The sequence below is a fragment of the Patiria miniata genome, unplaced genomic scaffold (assembly GCF_015706575.1).
Source record: "Patiria miniata isolate m_02_andy unplaced genomic scaffold, ASM1570657v1 HiC_scaffold_20, whole genome shotgun sequence".
NCBI lineage: Eukaryota > Metazoa > Echinodermata > Asteroidea > Valvatida > Asterinidae > Patiria > Patiria miniata.
Window position 1 is genome coordinate 10,361,824 of NW_024037059.1, and position 16,867 is coordinate 10,378,690.

A 16,867-nucleotide genomic window follows, 5' to 3' on the forward strand; every position below is an offset into this window, starting at 1 on the left:
CATGCAATAAAGATGGCTACTAAAAACAATGTGCTTTCAACAAGTACAATCCTAGTTGTCAAAAGAGGGCGCCCTATAGGTTTTGCAGAGGCTGCAGTTACACCTAAAATGGCCGGGTTATTTTGACCATCTCTCAGCCGGGGGGGGGGGGGCGGATTCCGCCCCCCTAAGATCTCGGCCATCGAGTGACGAAAAATTTCGAAACTCAGTACATGCATAGAACAACTCTTCCTAAACATACCCAAGAGATTTTATGACTATAGGTTAATAGGTTTGAAATTATGGCTAATTAATTATTCATATGTATGAATGGCAACTCTGCTCTGTGTACGGACGTAGGTTATATTGGAAAATGCAGTTTTCACGGCGCGCAGCGCTGGAAAAGTTTTCGCTACGCGGCAACCCGTGGTCCGATTTTTATGTTTTTGGTATCAAAAGATCGAGGCTAAAAAGTTATAACAGATCGGGTTGCGAAAAAAAATTGAAAATTAGAGGCTATCGCGGAAAATGTTGAGGGGGGGGGGGGCGGATTCCGCCCCGGCCCTTTTAGGGTTAATAGCATCTCTTTATTTATTTTATAACTTCAAGCCTTTGGGTTTTAATGCGGAATCCATCCCTCCTTGAAATGTCATGGATTTCAATACTACACCTATAGTCTGAGTTTCAACCGTAACTCTCCTGTATAACGTCTGATATGTTTAGACATGCAGGTGCATGCAAGCCGCGCGCCAGCCAATCAGAGTCGACTTTGCTAAATCGTGACGTCATTTCATTCCCAAATCAGGAATAAATGGTTGGATTGGTCAATGCAGTGTTTTGTAATACAACAAAAGCCGGGCGAATACGCGCGTAACATGATACAGAGCACGTGACACAGGTTTTGTATGACGCACAACGGGTGAATGGCCGAATACCTGTGTAGAGGTCAAGAAGCGATTGTCTTGCATAATTAATCAGTGAATCTGCTCACATAATCATAGACCGCGGCATTCGATCGCCGTGGTCTATTACATAGACTATACTACACCCATAAGGCCAGCCCTCCTTGGAAAATCACGTATCCGCCAATAAACGACTTTATAATTCGTTCGCCAACAAAGTTGTATAAAACAAAACTATTCCAATCGTGTTGTAGAAAATGGAAAAGGGTTTAATCAGTTAGGAGTAGAAGCGACGACGTCATTATACGATGGCGGGGGACCAGAAAGCGTCGCAGCATCGTCCATTGTGCCGTTGTACCCGGGCAGCAGTGGTGGAGCAGTGGCAGGGGGAGGGGCAGTCGCAGGGGGTGGGGTAACATGCCGGTAGTCACTGTCAGGGGGGTTTGAAGCCTGGTTTCTTGCCTGTGGCTGCCTCCTATGTGTTCGTGCTGCTCTTTCTAGGTCACGTATACGTCTGTCCTGGTCATGGTGACGTTGACAACGCTGGTACCTCCACCACGTGCCGAAAATTCCTCCAATGACCGCAACAACTGTCCCGATAACCAAGATTACAATCATCGTTGTGTTGTCATTGCCTGGCGAAGTGTCATCGTTGTTTCCATTGTTTCCATTGTTTCCATTGTCTGACAAAAAAAAACAAGGAAACGTAAACTAATTTTGTTGTTTCCAGTTAACCTCTTGGAAAATCGACATGAGCATTTACGCTTTGGCAAAAGGAAAATGGTGAATATGTTCAAAATATTGATTTAAAGACACGAAATTGTCAGAAGCAGGCATGGAAGGTTGGTGAGGACGCCCTCGTACCACACTAGCAATCGTTCTCGACAACGACCTGAAGACGGTAGGCAAGCGTCCACACAACACTGCCAAGGCGTGGAGCAGCTATGCGCCTTCTAACAAGGAGGAGTGGATGGCGCTGACGAGGAATGACGTCGAGACGGCAGAAGCAAAACTGACATTAGTTTTACGACAGCAACGCAAAAACTGCTTCACAACTGCTTCACATACACACACACACCCATTCTAAAATTTGTATCCTTGTGGAGACATTTCTTTGTTCTCGTGTAGTAAAGTGTTCAATTTTGAAAGTGAAGTTTCAAAATGCTCTTATTTTAACAAGAATTAGTTTCCGTGGCTGAAATTTGGACTTGATATCCCTTTTCTAAAACTTTTCCATTTGCGACGGATCAACCCCAGGCGCGGTTCTACGGGGATCCAGGGGGGCTTTAGGCTAACCCTAACCCCCAAAATAAATTCCGTAAAAAAAAAAAATGCATTAGCAAAAAGAAGGATTGTGATGTACATGCGAATGGTCTCCCCCTAAAAAATAGTCGTGACAAAAAGGGTGCATTAGTTAATATAGTGTGAATGATTTTAGGATTGTATTAGCGCTCCCCATTGAAAATATGGCATGAGCCCCCCCCCCCCCCCCCCCCCCGATTGATTTTCGGAGGCCTAAGTGTCTGGAAGAAATAACCGGTCTACATTTCAGCACGCCTCCCTGAAAAAAAATCTGGATCCACCTTGCTAGCCCCCCAAACATATTGGTTCTAGAACCGCGCCTGATCAACCCACCTTGGAAATTCCTAGGTTTTGAGTACCTGATCAACCCACCTTGGAAATTCCTAGTTTTTGAGTAAAACCCATATATCTATTTCGTAAAAACCTTGTGGAGACCTATTCATCTATAGAAATTGCCCTGTGGAGAACTTTACAATGTTTTGTTCCCTATTGTGTGTGTCTCCACAAGAATACGAATTTGTAGTCGCCCGCACACTCACGCTTACATAGGCATAGAAGTGGGGTACTTCCTTTATTCTCGTGTACTAAAATGTTGCAACGTCGCACACTTATGTCAAAATGCTCTTATTTTAACCATAGCTGGAAGGTGCCTTTGTTCTCAGCAAGTGCCCCTTTTTGGTTATGCTCCCCAGTTTGAAAAGCGTTCCACCGCCGCTGCTTCGGACGATCGCACCTTCGGACTGTCGGGCGGACCCCGATTGGCCAACCACCCGCCTAGTGGAACATTAACATGCATATTTTCCAAGGGAGTCGCCAGGATTTTTCTAGGGGGGGGGGTAAAGCTCTAAAAATCCTTGTACTTTTCTAGCATTCTCATTTTATCATTTTTGTCGAGGTTGTGTGGGGGGACTTTTGCCCACTGACACCCATGCGGACGCCCATGTTGTTAAATGATCCTTAAATTAACAGCAATATGACTTCGCACCTCATTTTCCCCATTTTTATTTGTTTGCTTTTCCAGCCAGCCCCCCCCCCCCCATTGCCCCCTTGCGACGCCCATGATACCTTCTTATATACTGTTCTAACTGTTTTACACAGGAATTGCTCTTTTCTAGCAATTCAAAAATTATGCACTACTTGAATAAAAACATCCAACGACAAAAACGTCCTGCCATGTTTGGTTAAGGAATAATTTCCTTTCAAATTATGTTTTACATTATTGCGGCTGGTGATAATTTTATGCATATGTCTTTTATCCACAAAGAGTCCTTTTTCTCTGAATTGCAAATGCTCAACATCGATAAAGTATGATTTTTTTTTTTAATTTACATTGAAAATTGAAATTTTGTTAGGAGAAAAAAAATCGAATCTTATAACGAGCACATGTTTAAACTGAATAAAGGTTGTAGATGTCAACACTGAATCCAACTTTGAAGTCATTCGTTGTCTGTAATGTAAAACACGTCGCACTTAGAGGAGTGACTTACTGTCTGGAGGTATATATGTTTGACCACATACAGCACCAGCTGCTGTTCTTATGCTACCGCAACTGGTATCATGTGGGCAGTCTAACAGCCTGGATTCGTTCCCCGTACATCGGAAATTCCCTAGGATCCTGTCAGCAAGGGCTCCATTGCTTGACATGTATTTGGATCCTGCATCGCGTACCGCTTTGGCTGGCCCACTGACGCCTAGCTGACGACAGGCAACCTGTTGTTATGAATTCGAGAATATCTCAATCACTACAACATAGTGAAGATAACATCTGTCTTTGTTGCAATTGTTTGTGAAGAGATCTGTCTAGCCTTCCAGAAACCAACTGACAATTTACCGCTCATGCAGACAATGACTAGTGCCATTAAACTTACACGGAATGCAGAGGGGAAGAACCGGGGCGAATGGGGGAGGGGTTAATAAAGACTGGCCAAACTACATGTAGGTGAGGGAAGGGGGGGGGCGCAACGGTTTGATTTTCTCAAATTAGTGTCATATTGTTATTAATAATAACGAATCCAGAAAACGAACGACAACGACTGATGTTTATAAATCAATGTTACTCCTCCCTTTCCAGTGGCGTATCCAGTGGGGGTGGGGGGGGGGGGGGTGGCAGGGGGCACTTTGCCCCCTTCTGGGGTATTTTTTGACAATTGTTTTTTTTCAACAATGATTTCAAGTGTTTATAGAGTTCTTCTGACATCAATCCCACCGAAGAAAACCCGCTCAACAACCATTACACTGCGCCGTGAAATTGTCCATATAATAATATAGTATACATAATAATGGTCAGTTTTGAAGAGCGCCCCCCCCCCCCCCCCCGCTTTTTGATTTTACGGAGGGCAAGTTTCCGGATAAAAAAAACATGTCTACATTTAGACGCGGATGTGCGGTTGCCCCCCCCCCCCCTGACATTGAAAGCTGGATACGCTGCTGTCTCTTTCCCTCGGATTCGTGCAATGTTTTAAGAGAGAAAGAAAAAGGGGAAAAGAGCGCCCGAGCGTCAGCGAGGTATAAGGTTCCCCCCTTCGTGCACCGGATTTGAAGTTGAAACAAGCGGCCGGTCAGTCTTGTTCCACACCGCCTTCCCCAGCCCGACAAGTTTGTTCTGGATCCACCGGTAGTTCATAAAAAAAAGATTTCTAAAACATGCTAAAGAATGCACGAAAGGCATCCAGACAGCCAGAGTAGATACACGCGTGATTGAATCCGGCACAAAAATAAAACCAAAGAATCTTGGCATTGACCTTGGCATCATTGTCGTCCCAGTTGTTGTCACACACTGCACCCCATTGTTGATAGTATACAATGGAGTCACTTTTGTAACACACGAGCAGTTGTCCCTCCTTTTTTCTTGCGGGGAAACCATCTAGTATGAAATCGTCGATGGCGCTGCCTATAAAATAATAATAATTTCAACAACTGTAAAGAGAAGGCACAACACGTGATAAAAGGACAGTATGTTTTGTAAACATTTGCCAAAAACGCTATCCTATCGATGATACAAAACATTTTTGGACATAACGGAGATTATATTTTTATGTAGTCTACTATTATTCAAATTTTTCAAATACTACCACGTTCACATGTGTATGGACAATTATTGCACTCCAATGTGTTTATTTTAAAGCAACTTAATACTGCTTTAGAATGACATATAAGGCATATTTAGATAATTTTACAAAAGGGAATTGTCAGCGTTATGTAATGTCCGTAAAAGATATTTTAAGAGCTCACTGAATAAACCTAAAAATCAAACTAGGTTTTGCCCTTCACCGACGTATAAACACCGTATACTCAGTGTGTTACCTACAGTGTTTATACGTCGGTGAAGGCCAAAACCTAGTTTGATTTACATCACCACGACGCAAAATTCCATCCTATGAAAACCATAAAAAAATCCATTATCGAGTAGTGCTCAAGGAGATTACAGACTAGGAGTTTTGGATCATTTCTCTGAACCATTAATTAGATATCATGGTTAATTGGCTCTGTTACGGACATTACACTGCCTTTCATAAAGTTGGAATTGCCCTAGTTGAGCGAGATTCACAGTGCGTTAGCCGAAGTGTATTTCAATGTGTAAACGAGACCCGCTTTTTTGGTGTCCCTTTTATATGGGAAATGTGTGTGTAATGTTTCTGAGAAGTAAAAAGATTATTGGGTTCACTGGCATATCCAAATGCATCACCATTAATTACATGTTCCATTTGATAAGTGTGACATTATTTTTTATACTATTCGTTAGATGGAATTTGCGTTTTTGCCCTTCGCGTCACCGACGAATAAACAATGTATACTCAGTGTAAACACTGTCTACTCTGCTTGCTTGTATGTAACCTTTATATTTGGGGCCATTTACTAGGTTTCACGTGTAAATGGGACACCAAATGGTGTCCCCAATACGCAATCATGCACGGAATTGTTATTTTTAGTCTAAGCAAGTTATTGTCACAATAAACATTGACGTGTTATCCTGGGTAAGATAATAAACGCACCACATTGAGGAGGAATTATCACACACATAAGCAGAAAATTAATCCGATGTCCCCTTTACACGTGAAACCGTGAATGGGTTTTGACATGGTACTTTGGCATTCCTGAAGTAAATGATGTCTGATGTTGGCTTCAATATGAGGAATGCCAATATCTTTAAGTTATACTGAAAATAATTATTAATCCTCTGTCAATCAATTTTTTCCAAATTTGGTCAAAATGTCACAAGTTGGCACCCTAATTTATGGAATAATCCGTATGGTTAGCCAACATCATGCCTTCTCGTATTGTGGCAAACGGAAATTTTAATGACGAACTTTTTTTGCAATATTTCTTATGGTTAATTGGAGGGAAATCGTTCCAAAACTCACTTGATTCATTGTCTGGAATCTGTTAAAAGTAAGAGAATCGATCTGTGTTGAAAACATATCTGGTTAACTCACCGAAGCATCCGTCCAAATAGCCCGGGGTGTCTGTTGCGTTATCGGCCGATTCACCTGTGTCGAAAATCAGGTTAAAGTTTCAAATAATAAAAATTCGATGAAATATTGACCACACCACAGAGAATTAGAGGCTGACGCGGATATGCATTAAATCACATCTAATTCGCATCTTGGGCTATGAAGAACTCCAAAGTGTGGTTTTCCTTACCAAGGTTACACATGATACTGAAGGTCAAGCCCAGCATGAACAGATCCATTTTCAGAATCTCTTTTTCCGAGACCAACAATATAGAAACAGACGTAATAGGCCAATATTTGACAGGAATACGTCCCGAAAACTCGCGACGTGATATTATTGTAGAGTGTGCGTATGATATGCACGTAGTGCTTACATGTACATTTGTACATGTAGATAAGCCTTATTATGTACGTGACCTGTGCCTTGCGTAACCCTTGACCGGTGTCACATGAAAATCCGACTCCTATGAAAATCGGACCCCTTTTCCCTTTTATTGGTTAATCCCTCTCACGTGACCGGTCACTTTCCTAATTATCATACTTACGCATGCGCAGTATTACCAATGAGTCCGATTTTCATAGAAACGTAAATTCACGCTACACCGGCACCACACTGCCGAATTCTTACACAGGTACAATGTACGTTGTCAACCTTTGAAGCTCGTTTTTGAATTGAAATAGGCCTATCATTTGTTTGCAAACTGCACGCTACCCAATATTGCATTAGGATTTGTCAGCTAGTGTTCATAGATAATACTGGAGGCATTAAAGTAAAGTTTTGATAAGATATAAATGTAGGTTTGGGGCTCTAAAGTGTGAGCTCGTTGTGGAGAGTTTAGCGAACATTGTGCGTGTGGTGCGCGTAGTACTGTATAGGCATACACGCGTTCACGTGCAAAATGTGACAGCGTGGTGCGCGCACGCGTGATATTCCCATGTAATTGTGTATAACGTTACGTACGTATTTATGTTCATGTATAATTTAGCATGGGTCTTATTGCGCCTTGTCAGATTCCAGTACATGTACTATGATTATCTAAGGTTTACATTTAGGGAATAATAACACACAAGTAAATAATGGCTCTTCCTGTTCATTGAGGACTGGTGTGTATGAAAGTGGTTGATAGTGTGTATGAATGTGCCTGGCCAGCATGTGTAAATGTGAGCCTCGGCTCCTTTATGTTCAGCATTGCCTGAGGTAATTCTTATTTCATGCGAAGATTGTTTATTTAATTTGGAGAAATAGATCTACATGTACACGTTTATTGTAATTTTATACCTGTATAACACTGACATGCGCGTGCTTTTTGTAATTTGTATCCTTTGTATTTTTTACCACACTGCCGAATTCTCACACAGTGAGAATTGGCAGCTGGGCTGGCAGGTTGGCAAGAATAAATCGGCAGTCATTGAGGCAAGGAAGCCAACTACTCTCAAAGCGTCACCTGTTCACTAGGACCTGCGTGCCCGTGTTGCCCTCCCAATCACCCATTTAGCCAGACCCAGAGCCCTTCACCAGTCAGTTACAACCCACACTAGTACTACCTCATCACCCAACCACCCCGTCCCGAGGGATCTCTACATTATTATTAGGAGTCAATAGTCGCCGTGTGCGTCGAAATCGACCTTTGAAATGCATGTGACATCTACCATTCGCTTCAACCTCGTTCCCAGGTTCAGTTTTAAAAACAGCTTTCTCAACAGTTGCACCATAAATGGTAGCTACAATCCCGGCCAAAATGGTTGGGACACCGTGGAAATAACCTTAGCCTCCAACGGTCACCAACTCCCCCGCTCCCCCGGTCAATGTTCTCTCCAGCGGATGGAGCACACACCGCGCAATGGGAGACAACATTGAGCGGGGGCTGGGGGTTGGGGGCCCAGCGAGATTTGGCCAGGATTGTCTGAATTTTTTCATTTTTCAAAATATGCATGACATGCCGTTTTGGGAGCTGTTTTCTTGAGTTTTGTATCCAAAATATGAAATGGCGGCCGAAGGTTGAATGAAAAAACACATATTTAGGCCAGCTAATAATGATTGATAGTAATACAAAAATGGAAATTAAAAATACAAATGTTCCAATTCTTTAAAATCACAACTTTATTGTTGCGTGCATCGTAACGGTTCGCCATGACGGTTCACCATGCCATTTTGGCCAACAACTGTACAAAATACAGTTTGTGTTTAACTTGAAAGGCTCATCATGATACACAAACAATATACAATCCTTGTCAATTTGTTTGTATTCACTCATTCCGTTAATTTGCCGACAAATCCATCGGTGATCCATCCAAACCAAACTATAAAGGAATTGAGTGACTCTGCTTCTTATATAATTTACAGTGGTGAACCGTGGTGACACTATGGTTTGGATGGATTTTTCGTCCAAATGAGGGATTGATGAAGAAGATGATACGTTGTTTGTGTATCCTAATACGGCTTTCACGTCGAACACAATCTGTATTTTGTAAAAATATCGGCCAAAATGACATGGTGCACCGTCATGGTGAATCGTGTACATTGACCATGTTACCAGCGCGCGCGTGTGTGTATTATTATTTGAGCGCGTACTACACGCAATATCCAAATCCAATATCAAGGCTATTGTACATTCAGACATATAGCTTCTGATATTGATTCGTGACCGCAAATAAAAGTACAGTATTGTTTTTTTGATCGTGTGCTCGTGAATTTGATTTTCGACATGTATTACCATCATGTCAAATGTAAATATATATTATGCCCCAATCCTCCTAAAAAATACTTTCTTTTTTTTTACTTTTCAACATTTTAAAGAGTAGAATGGATGGGTGTACTGTATATTGAGATTTTGAAGAAAAGCTACTTTTCGACCCTGTGTCACACCGAATTGCTTCGGTCTAGAATCCAACATCGGCTTGCAGTATGTGTGTCAAGGTACAGACTATTCAGCACCTACAACCAAGATTTGTTACTATGCAACGATCTAGTCATGCACAGGGCGGGAGAGCACGTGTATTGCTCGAAACCATGAGAACGACGTTGGTCAAGCTTGCATATAATCGATATCGACCTGGTACAACTTTATATTTCACACAGGACTTGTTTCGGTTTAGATTAACAGTGAATAGAACTATCGCTTGTTTCAGACCGACACGACCGATCTCGACACAGCCTGAAGAAAATCAACAACTTGGGAACGAGGTTTACTGGTAAGCTAAAGTCCAAACTGTAACAAGCAGTATAAAAAGCTATCCACTGTATAGACATATGGCATTGACGTGCATTGACGTTGGTGGTCAAAGGTTCAATTGACTTTGTCACTGCCCCAATGATTGTGTGGGTAAGATTGTGCCAAAATATTGTCCGGCTGAATTAAAAACGTCCCGGCTGAATGACTCGCATACATCATGCTCAATGGATTGGGGAGTAGTACCACACTTGATCAAAGGTAGACTTGATGACAAGTCGTTAGACTATAGTGGTTTATGTCCGTCATCAGCGCCAGAATCCGCATACCACCGCCGTTCATGCAACGTGAGCGCTACAACCATTCATGCAAAAGTCATGTACTACCGCGCGGCATGGTCAGTCTGTGTCTAACGACTTGACGACGTTTTCAAGCGAATATTCATATATGCAGCCACTGCAATGCATATGCATGACGTTTCCATAGCGAGGGCCAATGGTAGCCCATCTGGCTTACGAAGAAACATCCATTATAAATATAGGGGTAATTATTACACGATAATTTGAAGTTTCCATTTGATTTGGCAGTCCGGTTTTTAAAATTACAGTAAAAAAGAGTATAACATTGTAGATATTATTAGTACTTTTGCAACTGTCTTTGAATAAAAAGGAGTCATATTTAAGTAATTATGGAAGTTGAAACTGTTACGAATAATTGTAAATCCCCTTCAAAAAATGAAGTGCGCACCGACTGTAAACGTAAGCTCCTTTTGGCCCATGTGGTTTGTTGAAGTTTAACTAATCACCCTGAAAACGAACTCGTTCGCGGTTTCTCTATTTTTACATTTGTAATTGTGACCATAATGATTAATGTCATGTTTCAAGACAATTTTGTGCAAGTAAAAATAAAAAAAAGTTCTCAGACCCTTTATGAAGTCGATACAGAAAGGGGCTAGCTGGTATATCAGGGATTTCCCGTACCCGGTGGGTAGATTCATTGCCTCAGTTTGTTGGGGTTTCAGAGCACTGAAAATCCCCAGTTTTTGCAACCCATGGTCAATGGAACCTCTATACCTTTCGGTGCTAGCTTCCAACACCTCCATTTTAACGGTGGGCGATAGGAAATCCGAAGAAATTTGATGTAAGCGATTGAGAATGTTTTGTGAAGACTACACTAACATGCCGCGATAATCAGGTGTGTATGTAAACTTGTGTGTGTCGTCGTGCAAGCCAAAACGCATCGGCTAAGAGATGCCTGTTGAATATTCATATTTTCTTGATTCTTAACCAATCAGACTGCTCCGTCCAATTTTGGTAGCCTATGCACAAACTGACAACGAGTTATTCAAGTCTGTACTGCATAGAGCACACGCATGGGGTCGAAAATGTACGTAGCATGCACAGAGCACACGCATGGGGTCGAAAATGTACGTAGCGTCCCCGCTACTAGCATGCGGTACGTCGTACCCCCGGCAGCGATATTTTTTTTACACAACTATCTGGGGTACTTTGTGCGCTTTCCTATGGGGCTTGGTTTTTATAACCAGGCTTGAGTGGAGGCTACTATTTTTCAACTTGGTACGGATTTCGGACTTTATTTCCCTTTTTAAAAAATCCTCCAGAGCCTCAGATCAGGAAAAGAAAAAGGAAATTGCTGCTATACAAGTAGTATCCGACTGAAAAATAACGTTTTTAAGATTCAACTTTAAATTGTTGAAAAAAAGAGCAAAATCTTTGTTGGCAGAGCGAGGAATCGAACTCGAGACCTCCGATCATTAGCCAGCATGCCTAACCACTAGGCAACGGCGGTGCTCGAAAAATCCCTGCAATTCATAAATTATATACTTTCAAACATGTGGAGAGAGTATACGCGCGCGCGTAGGTAAAAGGTTACAGGATTGTAGAGCGCCGCTACGCGGCGCTCTACAATCCTATAACCGTGATTCAAGTCGCCTGAAAAATGGGTACCCCAGATAGTTGTGTAAATAAAATATTCGCCCCCCGGCACAGAGCTTGGCAGTCGCGCGCGGCGGACGCGATTAAAACCACTCATTACAGACTTGATTTCAAGTCTATCAAAGGCTGACCAGGAACAGTAGATCTCTTTTCTTGTCAAATCACCATCATGAAAGATTGTTCAAAAATATCGGGAACTTCATGCAATAAGTACTGAGTTCTGGATAAAGACGTTGAGGTGATAACGAGCGACATTTTGTTTTGCTATAATTTCATCTCCGCACCCACGATTCCAAGTCTCTCGCCTTTGGGAAACTGTAGGCGTGGCCAGATGTTTCGTTCCTGCGCATTTATAAACCGTCGGGGGGGGGGGGGGGAGAGCTCATCCTATAGGAGTGAGTGTCCGCCCGAACCCTAATATTCTGTACCCTTTTAGGATTTTCTGCCCCTTTAGAATGTTTTGACCTTGTTTTGGATCAAATACAGGCCATGCCCGAATGTCGTTCGAGAGTTGAACTGGAGCTTTTTAAAGACACTTTTGCCTTGCGGCTGGTCTACATTGAAATTTTTGTGAATGAGGGGTCACTATCAATTTTCAAACGTGTTTGCTTCAGCCGAACGCCTAGCGGTTGCGGTACACAGACTATACCGTGAGTGGACGTTGACTTTGAATCGGAAGTACACCAAATTAAGGGTCAGGCAAATACACCCTGAGACCCTAAACAAAAATACCATATTTGATAGAGGAGGGAAGTCTAAATAATAATGACTAAAGGACCCTGTGTCTGGGTTCAAAACTTGAAAAGAACTTCTTCACGTTTCCTATATGGGGGCACAATCATTGGGGAAGTCTAGGTATAGGGAAAGACTGTATTAGACGGGGACACTGCTAAAGCAAGGACAATCTGTCCGGGGGATGGAATGTGCTGGGGACATAATCTCCTTCCACACAAGGTCATCTCCCCGAAAATAACCATGGTTCCTTTCCCTCACTTCGCACAACTCGTCAGTGCCAATGTGACGACCATGATTTAGAGGTCCGTACGTGATTGTATCTCTGACAGGAGGGAAAAACGAGCTTTTCGAACTTGAAATCCGTATCTTTTGATACCTTAGCTACTTTTGTACAAGATTGAGACTATTATTGCCTGTAGTTTGAACGATGAGAAATATAAGGTCATTTCTTTTTCTTCAATAACTGTTGATTGTCTTTAATCAAGTTTAAGAGGCTTTTGTGTCTGAAATCACTACTCGTTTCCAATAATTGACATCAAAATGTAGCTCATTTCTCTCGAGTATCTGATTTGATGGTTTCACTTTCGAGGCGGCCGACGGACCGAGTTAACCTGTACATACCTGTAATCATAGCCCCTCCCAAGCAATAAGAAATCTTTGCCGACCACTTTCGTTAAAATATTTTGCCCGCCTTTGACGTATTGCAATATGTCGTTAGTAGTTTAGGGAGACTGTCTGGCACACTTTGACCTTCGGCATAGAAATATGTAAAGGTCACATAAATAATTATGTAAATATGTATATAGATATAAATATGAATTAATGGGGTTAGGAAATTCTGGCACAGTTTGACCCCTAATGAATGGATGGGATGAATAGGAAATAGGTGTGGGTAAGGAACCGAGTACAGTTTGACCTATTCTATGGGAAAGATTGCATATATGTGTGACGGGTCGTTTTATTGAGACTATTGAGGGAACGGCAACTGGATGGACTTCTTATTCAAATGGTGATTTATTTAATACCTGTAGCACGAAGACAAAAAATGTACATGTTGTCAGTTCTTCGCATGACAAGGTAATAAATAAACGAAACAATGTTTAGACTTTAAATCAAAAAGTTAACGTTTGACATTAAGTAAATAATCTAGTAATGCGAATTAGGCTATTTACACAATTTACAAGCAGGTGGAAATAATATAAATGTAAATGAAGACTTGAAAATCCCGCCCAAACTGTTCTGGGGACCGCCATCTTGCATTTGCCCCGAGTAAATCAAACAAAGTAACGGAAATGTCACTGTAACAAATCAAGGAACATCAAACTTACAGTTAATTAATTAAGACGCTAAAAGGAAAATGGGAATAAAGTATAATCTGAAATACAACATTTATCGGTGTCGGACCTAATGTTTTGGAATTGACTCATCGGACATCATTGTTTTCTGAGCAAAATATCTACTCTCTAAGTTATCATTGTACATATGACGAAATCATTACAAACATGATAAACTTAGACTTGATATAGGATATATCTAAACTAGAGTATAAAGTACAGTTAAATAAGAAATGGAAACAATCAAACAGTCATTACCTGTAGCACGAAGACAAAAAATGTACATGTTGTCAGTTCTTCGCATGACAAGGTAATGACGAAGCCTGCGAAAATAATTTAACAAGGCGGAACCGCCGAGGGCGCTACACAAAAGCTACATTGCGTAACATGTCAACACAAAAGAATTAAAGGGGGGTATCTTAAACTCGATTACATTTAAAGGAACATATGTACACTTGTCACATTCTTCCCCCTTTTGGGAAAAATTGTCGTCCTCGACAATTGCGATAAGGAAAAGTTATTTATACATTATCTACAAAAAGCGATATCACATTTCTTGGATTAGGTGATCTCTTACTGTCATATCTTATAATTACAATACGTTGACTCTTCAGATAAAATTAATAAACCGGCGCCTGGCATCATAATAATCATCAAGTCAAATAATCTTAAAATGATTCAAGATAATGTTCGTGATCAAATCCATAGAAATTAGATACCTGTAATCATCTCCATTACAGCAAGAAGAAACAAATAGATAATTCCAATCTTATTTATTTAATATCACGTGTTTTCGTGAAGTCGTTTCCTTGCTGATTACAAACATTTTAGACAAACAAATTACGTTTTACGCAATTAACTACCTCAAAAAAAAAACACAGTACAACTGTTTATTAAGTTTTATGTACAGAATTCAAAGTCAGTCTTTTGTTGTGACAGGAATCTTAGACCAATTTTCTTTCTAGCTTCGGCCATGTGGGGACTTTTGGACTTGGCCAATAACTTCTTTCCTTTTTCAAGCTTTTTGTTGTACAGATCTTTTACTGCTTGGTCCTGTGTCACTAATTGTTGTTTTGTTTGACCAAGGAAGTCATACGTGAGCCTTTGAACTGGTTTTCGGATTCTTTTGGGTCTGCTGGGTTGAGACTGGTCAAGTTCATGTTCTGATGGAGACTCGTCTATGACGGGCATCGAAGGTTCGACTTGTTCTGGTTCATCAGTGGCTGGCGGTGAGATTTCTGAAGGAGAATCTATCAAAACCTCAGTTTCGTCTTGGTTCAGGATTGGAGGGAGAGACACTGGTGACGGATTGGGGATGTCTTGTTGAATGGGGACAAAGACAATATCAGCGTCTTCATCACTCGAGGTATCCTGTTCAACGTAGTGCTCTTCAGTTTTCTCGGCGAGGACAGCTAATTCCTTGTGTTCAAGATGGATATTTTCCTCTTTGTTTTCATCGGAGGTTTCTGCGTCATTGGTCGAATTTGATGCTAATTCTGCCTCATCCTTTAGTTCTAATGGCAGGAACATGCAAGGGGTGAGGAGATTACGATGCAGAGTTCTTTCTTTGCCGGTTTCAAGAGAGCTGACCACATAGACGGGGATGTTTGGTTGTTTTGAGACGACGATGTATGGTGAAGGCTCCCATCTGTCTGCGAGTTTCTGAGTTCCTAGAATATGCTTGTGTTGTACTAGGACTCTGTCACCGAGACGCAGGGGTGCTTCACGACTATTTCTGTCATACAGACGTTTCTGCCTCTTCTTTGCCTTTTCAGCAAGCTCACTGGCTGTTTTGTAGGAGGATTTCAGCTTGTCTCGAAGTTCTTCGACGTATTGGTCTTGTGAGACAAGTGAACTTTCGTCGTCCTCCTTCAGGCCGAACATGATGTCTATTGGGAGATTGGGATGTCTTCCAAACATGAGGTAAAATGGTGCATATCCAGTGGAGTCATGCCGGGTAGAATTGTATGCGTGTGTCATCGCGCCTGTATATGTCTTCCAATCCTTTTTCTGATTTGCCTCCAGTGTTCCTAGCATATTGAGCAATGTGTGATTGAATCTTTCTGTATGGCCATTGCACTGCGGGTGATAAGGCGTTGTGCGGCTTTTCTTGATACCGCACACCTTGCAAAGCTCTCTGATTAAGGAACTCTCAAAGTTGCGGCCTTGATCTGCATGTATCCTGACTGGAAAACCATAATGTTGAATAAAATTCTCCCACAGGATCTTGGCAACGATTTCAGCTTTTTGATCTCTTGTTGGATGTGCCTGGGCATACTTAGTGAAGTGATCGGTGATGATGAGTATGTTTTCGTAGCCTCCTTTTGATCTCTCTAACTTCAAGAAGTCAATACACACTAGTTCCAGGGGCTCAGATGACTGTATACTGACGAGTGGAACTTTGGTTTTAGATGGCTTGGTCTTTCGAAGACAGCATCGTTTGCACTGTTCACACCAAACCTTGATATCATTCGACATCTTGGGCCAATAGAATCGACTCCTGACCATGTCTAGCGTCCTTTCAAAACCCAGATGACCTAGGTCGTTGTGTAGAGCAGACATGGCGGTTGTTCTGTACTCGACCGGTAGGACCAACTGTTGCGTCATATAACCTTCAGTCGTCCTTCTTTGTCGATACAAAATGTTGTCTCGCAGGCACAGTTTATCCCACTGACGAAAGAAGACAGAACATTCAGCTGGTTCCCGTGCTATTTCTCTTCTGTTTGGTCTTCTTTTCTGTTCGATATAGAACATGACGCGGGATATGACCGGGTCGTCTCGCTGTGATATAGCAATTTCTCGCTTGGATACCCTCGGAAGTCCATCGTCACTCGCTTGAAGCTTTGGTGGATCGGCTACGTTGGTTTCGCTTCGAGTTGTAACTTGACATTTAGCAGATGAGGCTTCCATAAATGGTTGTGAAGAAGATGGATGCCCTGCACAGATTGCTTGCACAACTTCAGCGGGGAGAGTGATAGCCTCCTTCTTGAATTCTAAGGAGGACCTGGTCGCTTCTTGATGGGGCTTCCTGGATAGTGC

The 16,867-nt window shown here is 41.9% G+C and overlaps 1 protein-coding gene across 1 annotated transcript; it reads right to left on the reverse strand.

Moving 5' to 3' along the window:
* Nucleotides 1-505: 505 nt before the first annotated feature.
* On the reverse strand, nt 506-6,973 carry LOC119727202 (deleted in malignant brain tumors 1 protein-like). Its single transcript, XM_038199063.1, has 5 exons — nt 6,825-6,973; nt 6,617-6,670; nt 4,925-5,073; nt 3,671-3,893; nt 506-1,564 (listed from the first exon to the last, which is right to left on the reverse strand). Exons 1-5 carry the CDS (start codon nt 6,871-6,873, stop codon nt 1,155-1,157), a joined length of 885 nt encoding a protein of 294 aa, XP_038054991.1. The 5' UTR covers nt 6,874-6,973; the 3' UTR covers nt 506-1,154.
* Between the last annotated feature and the right edge of the window lie 9,894 nt (nt 6,974-16,867).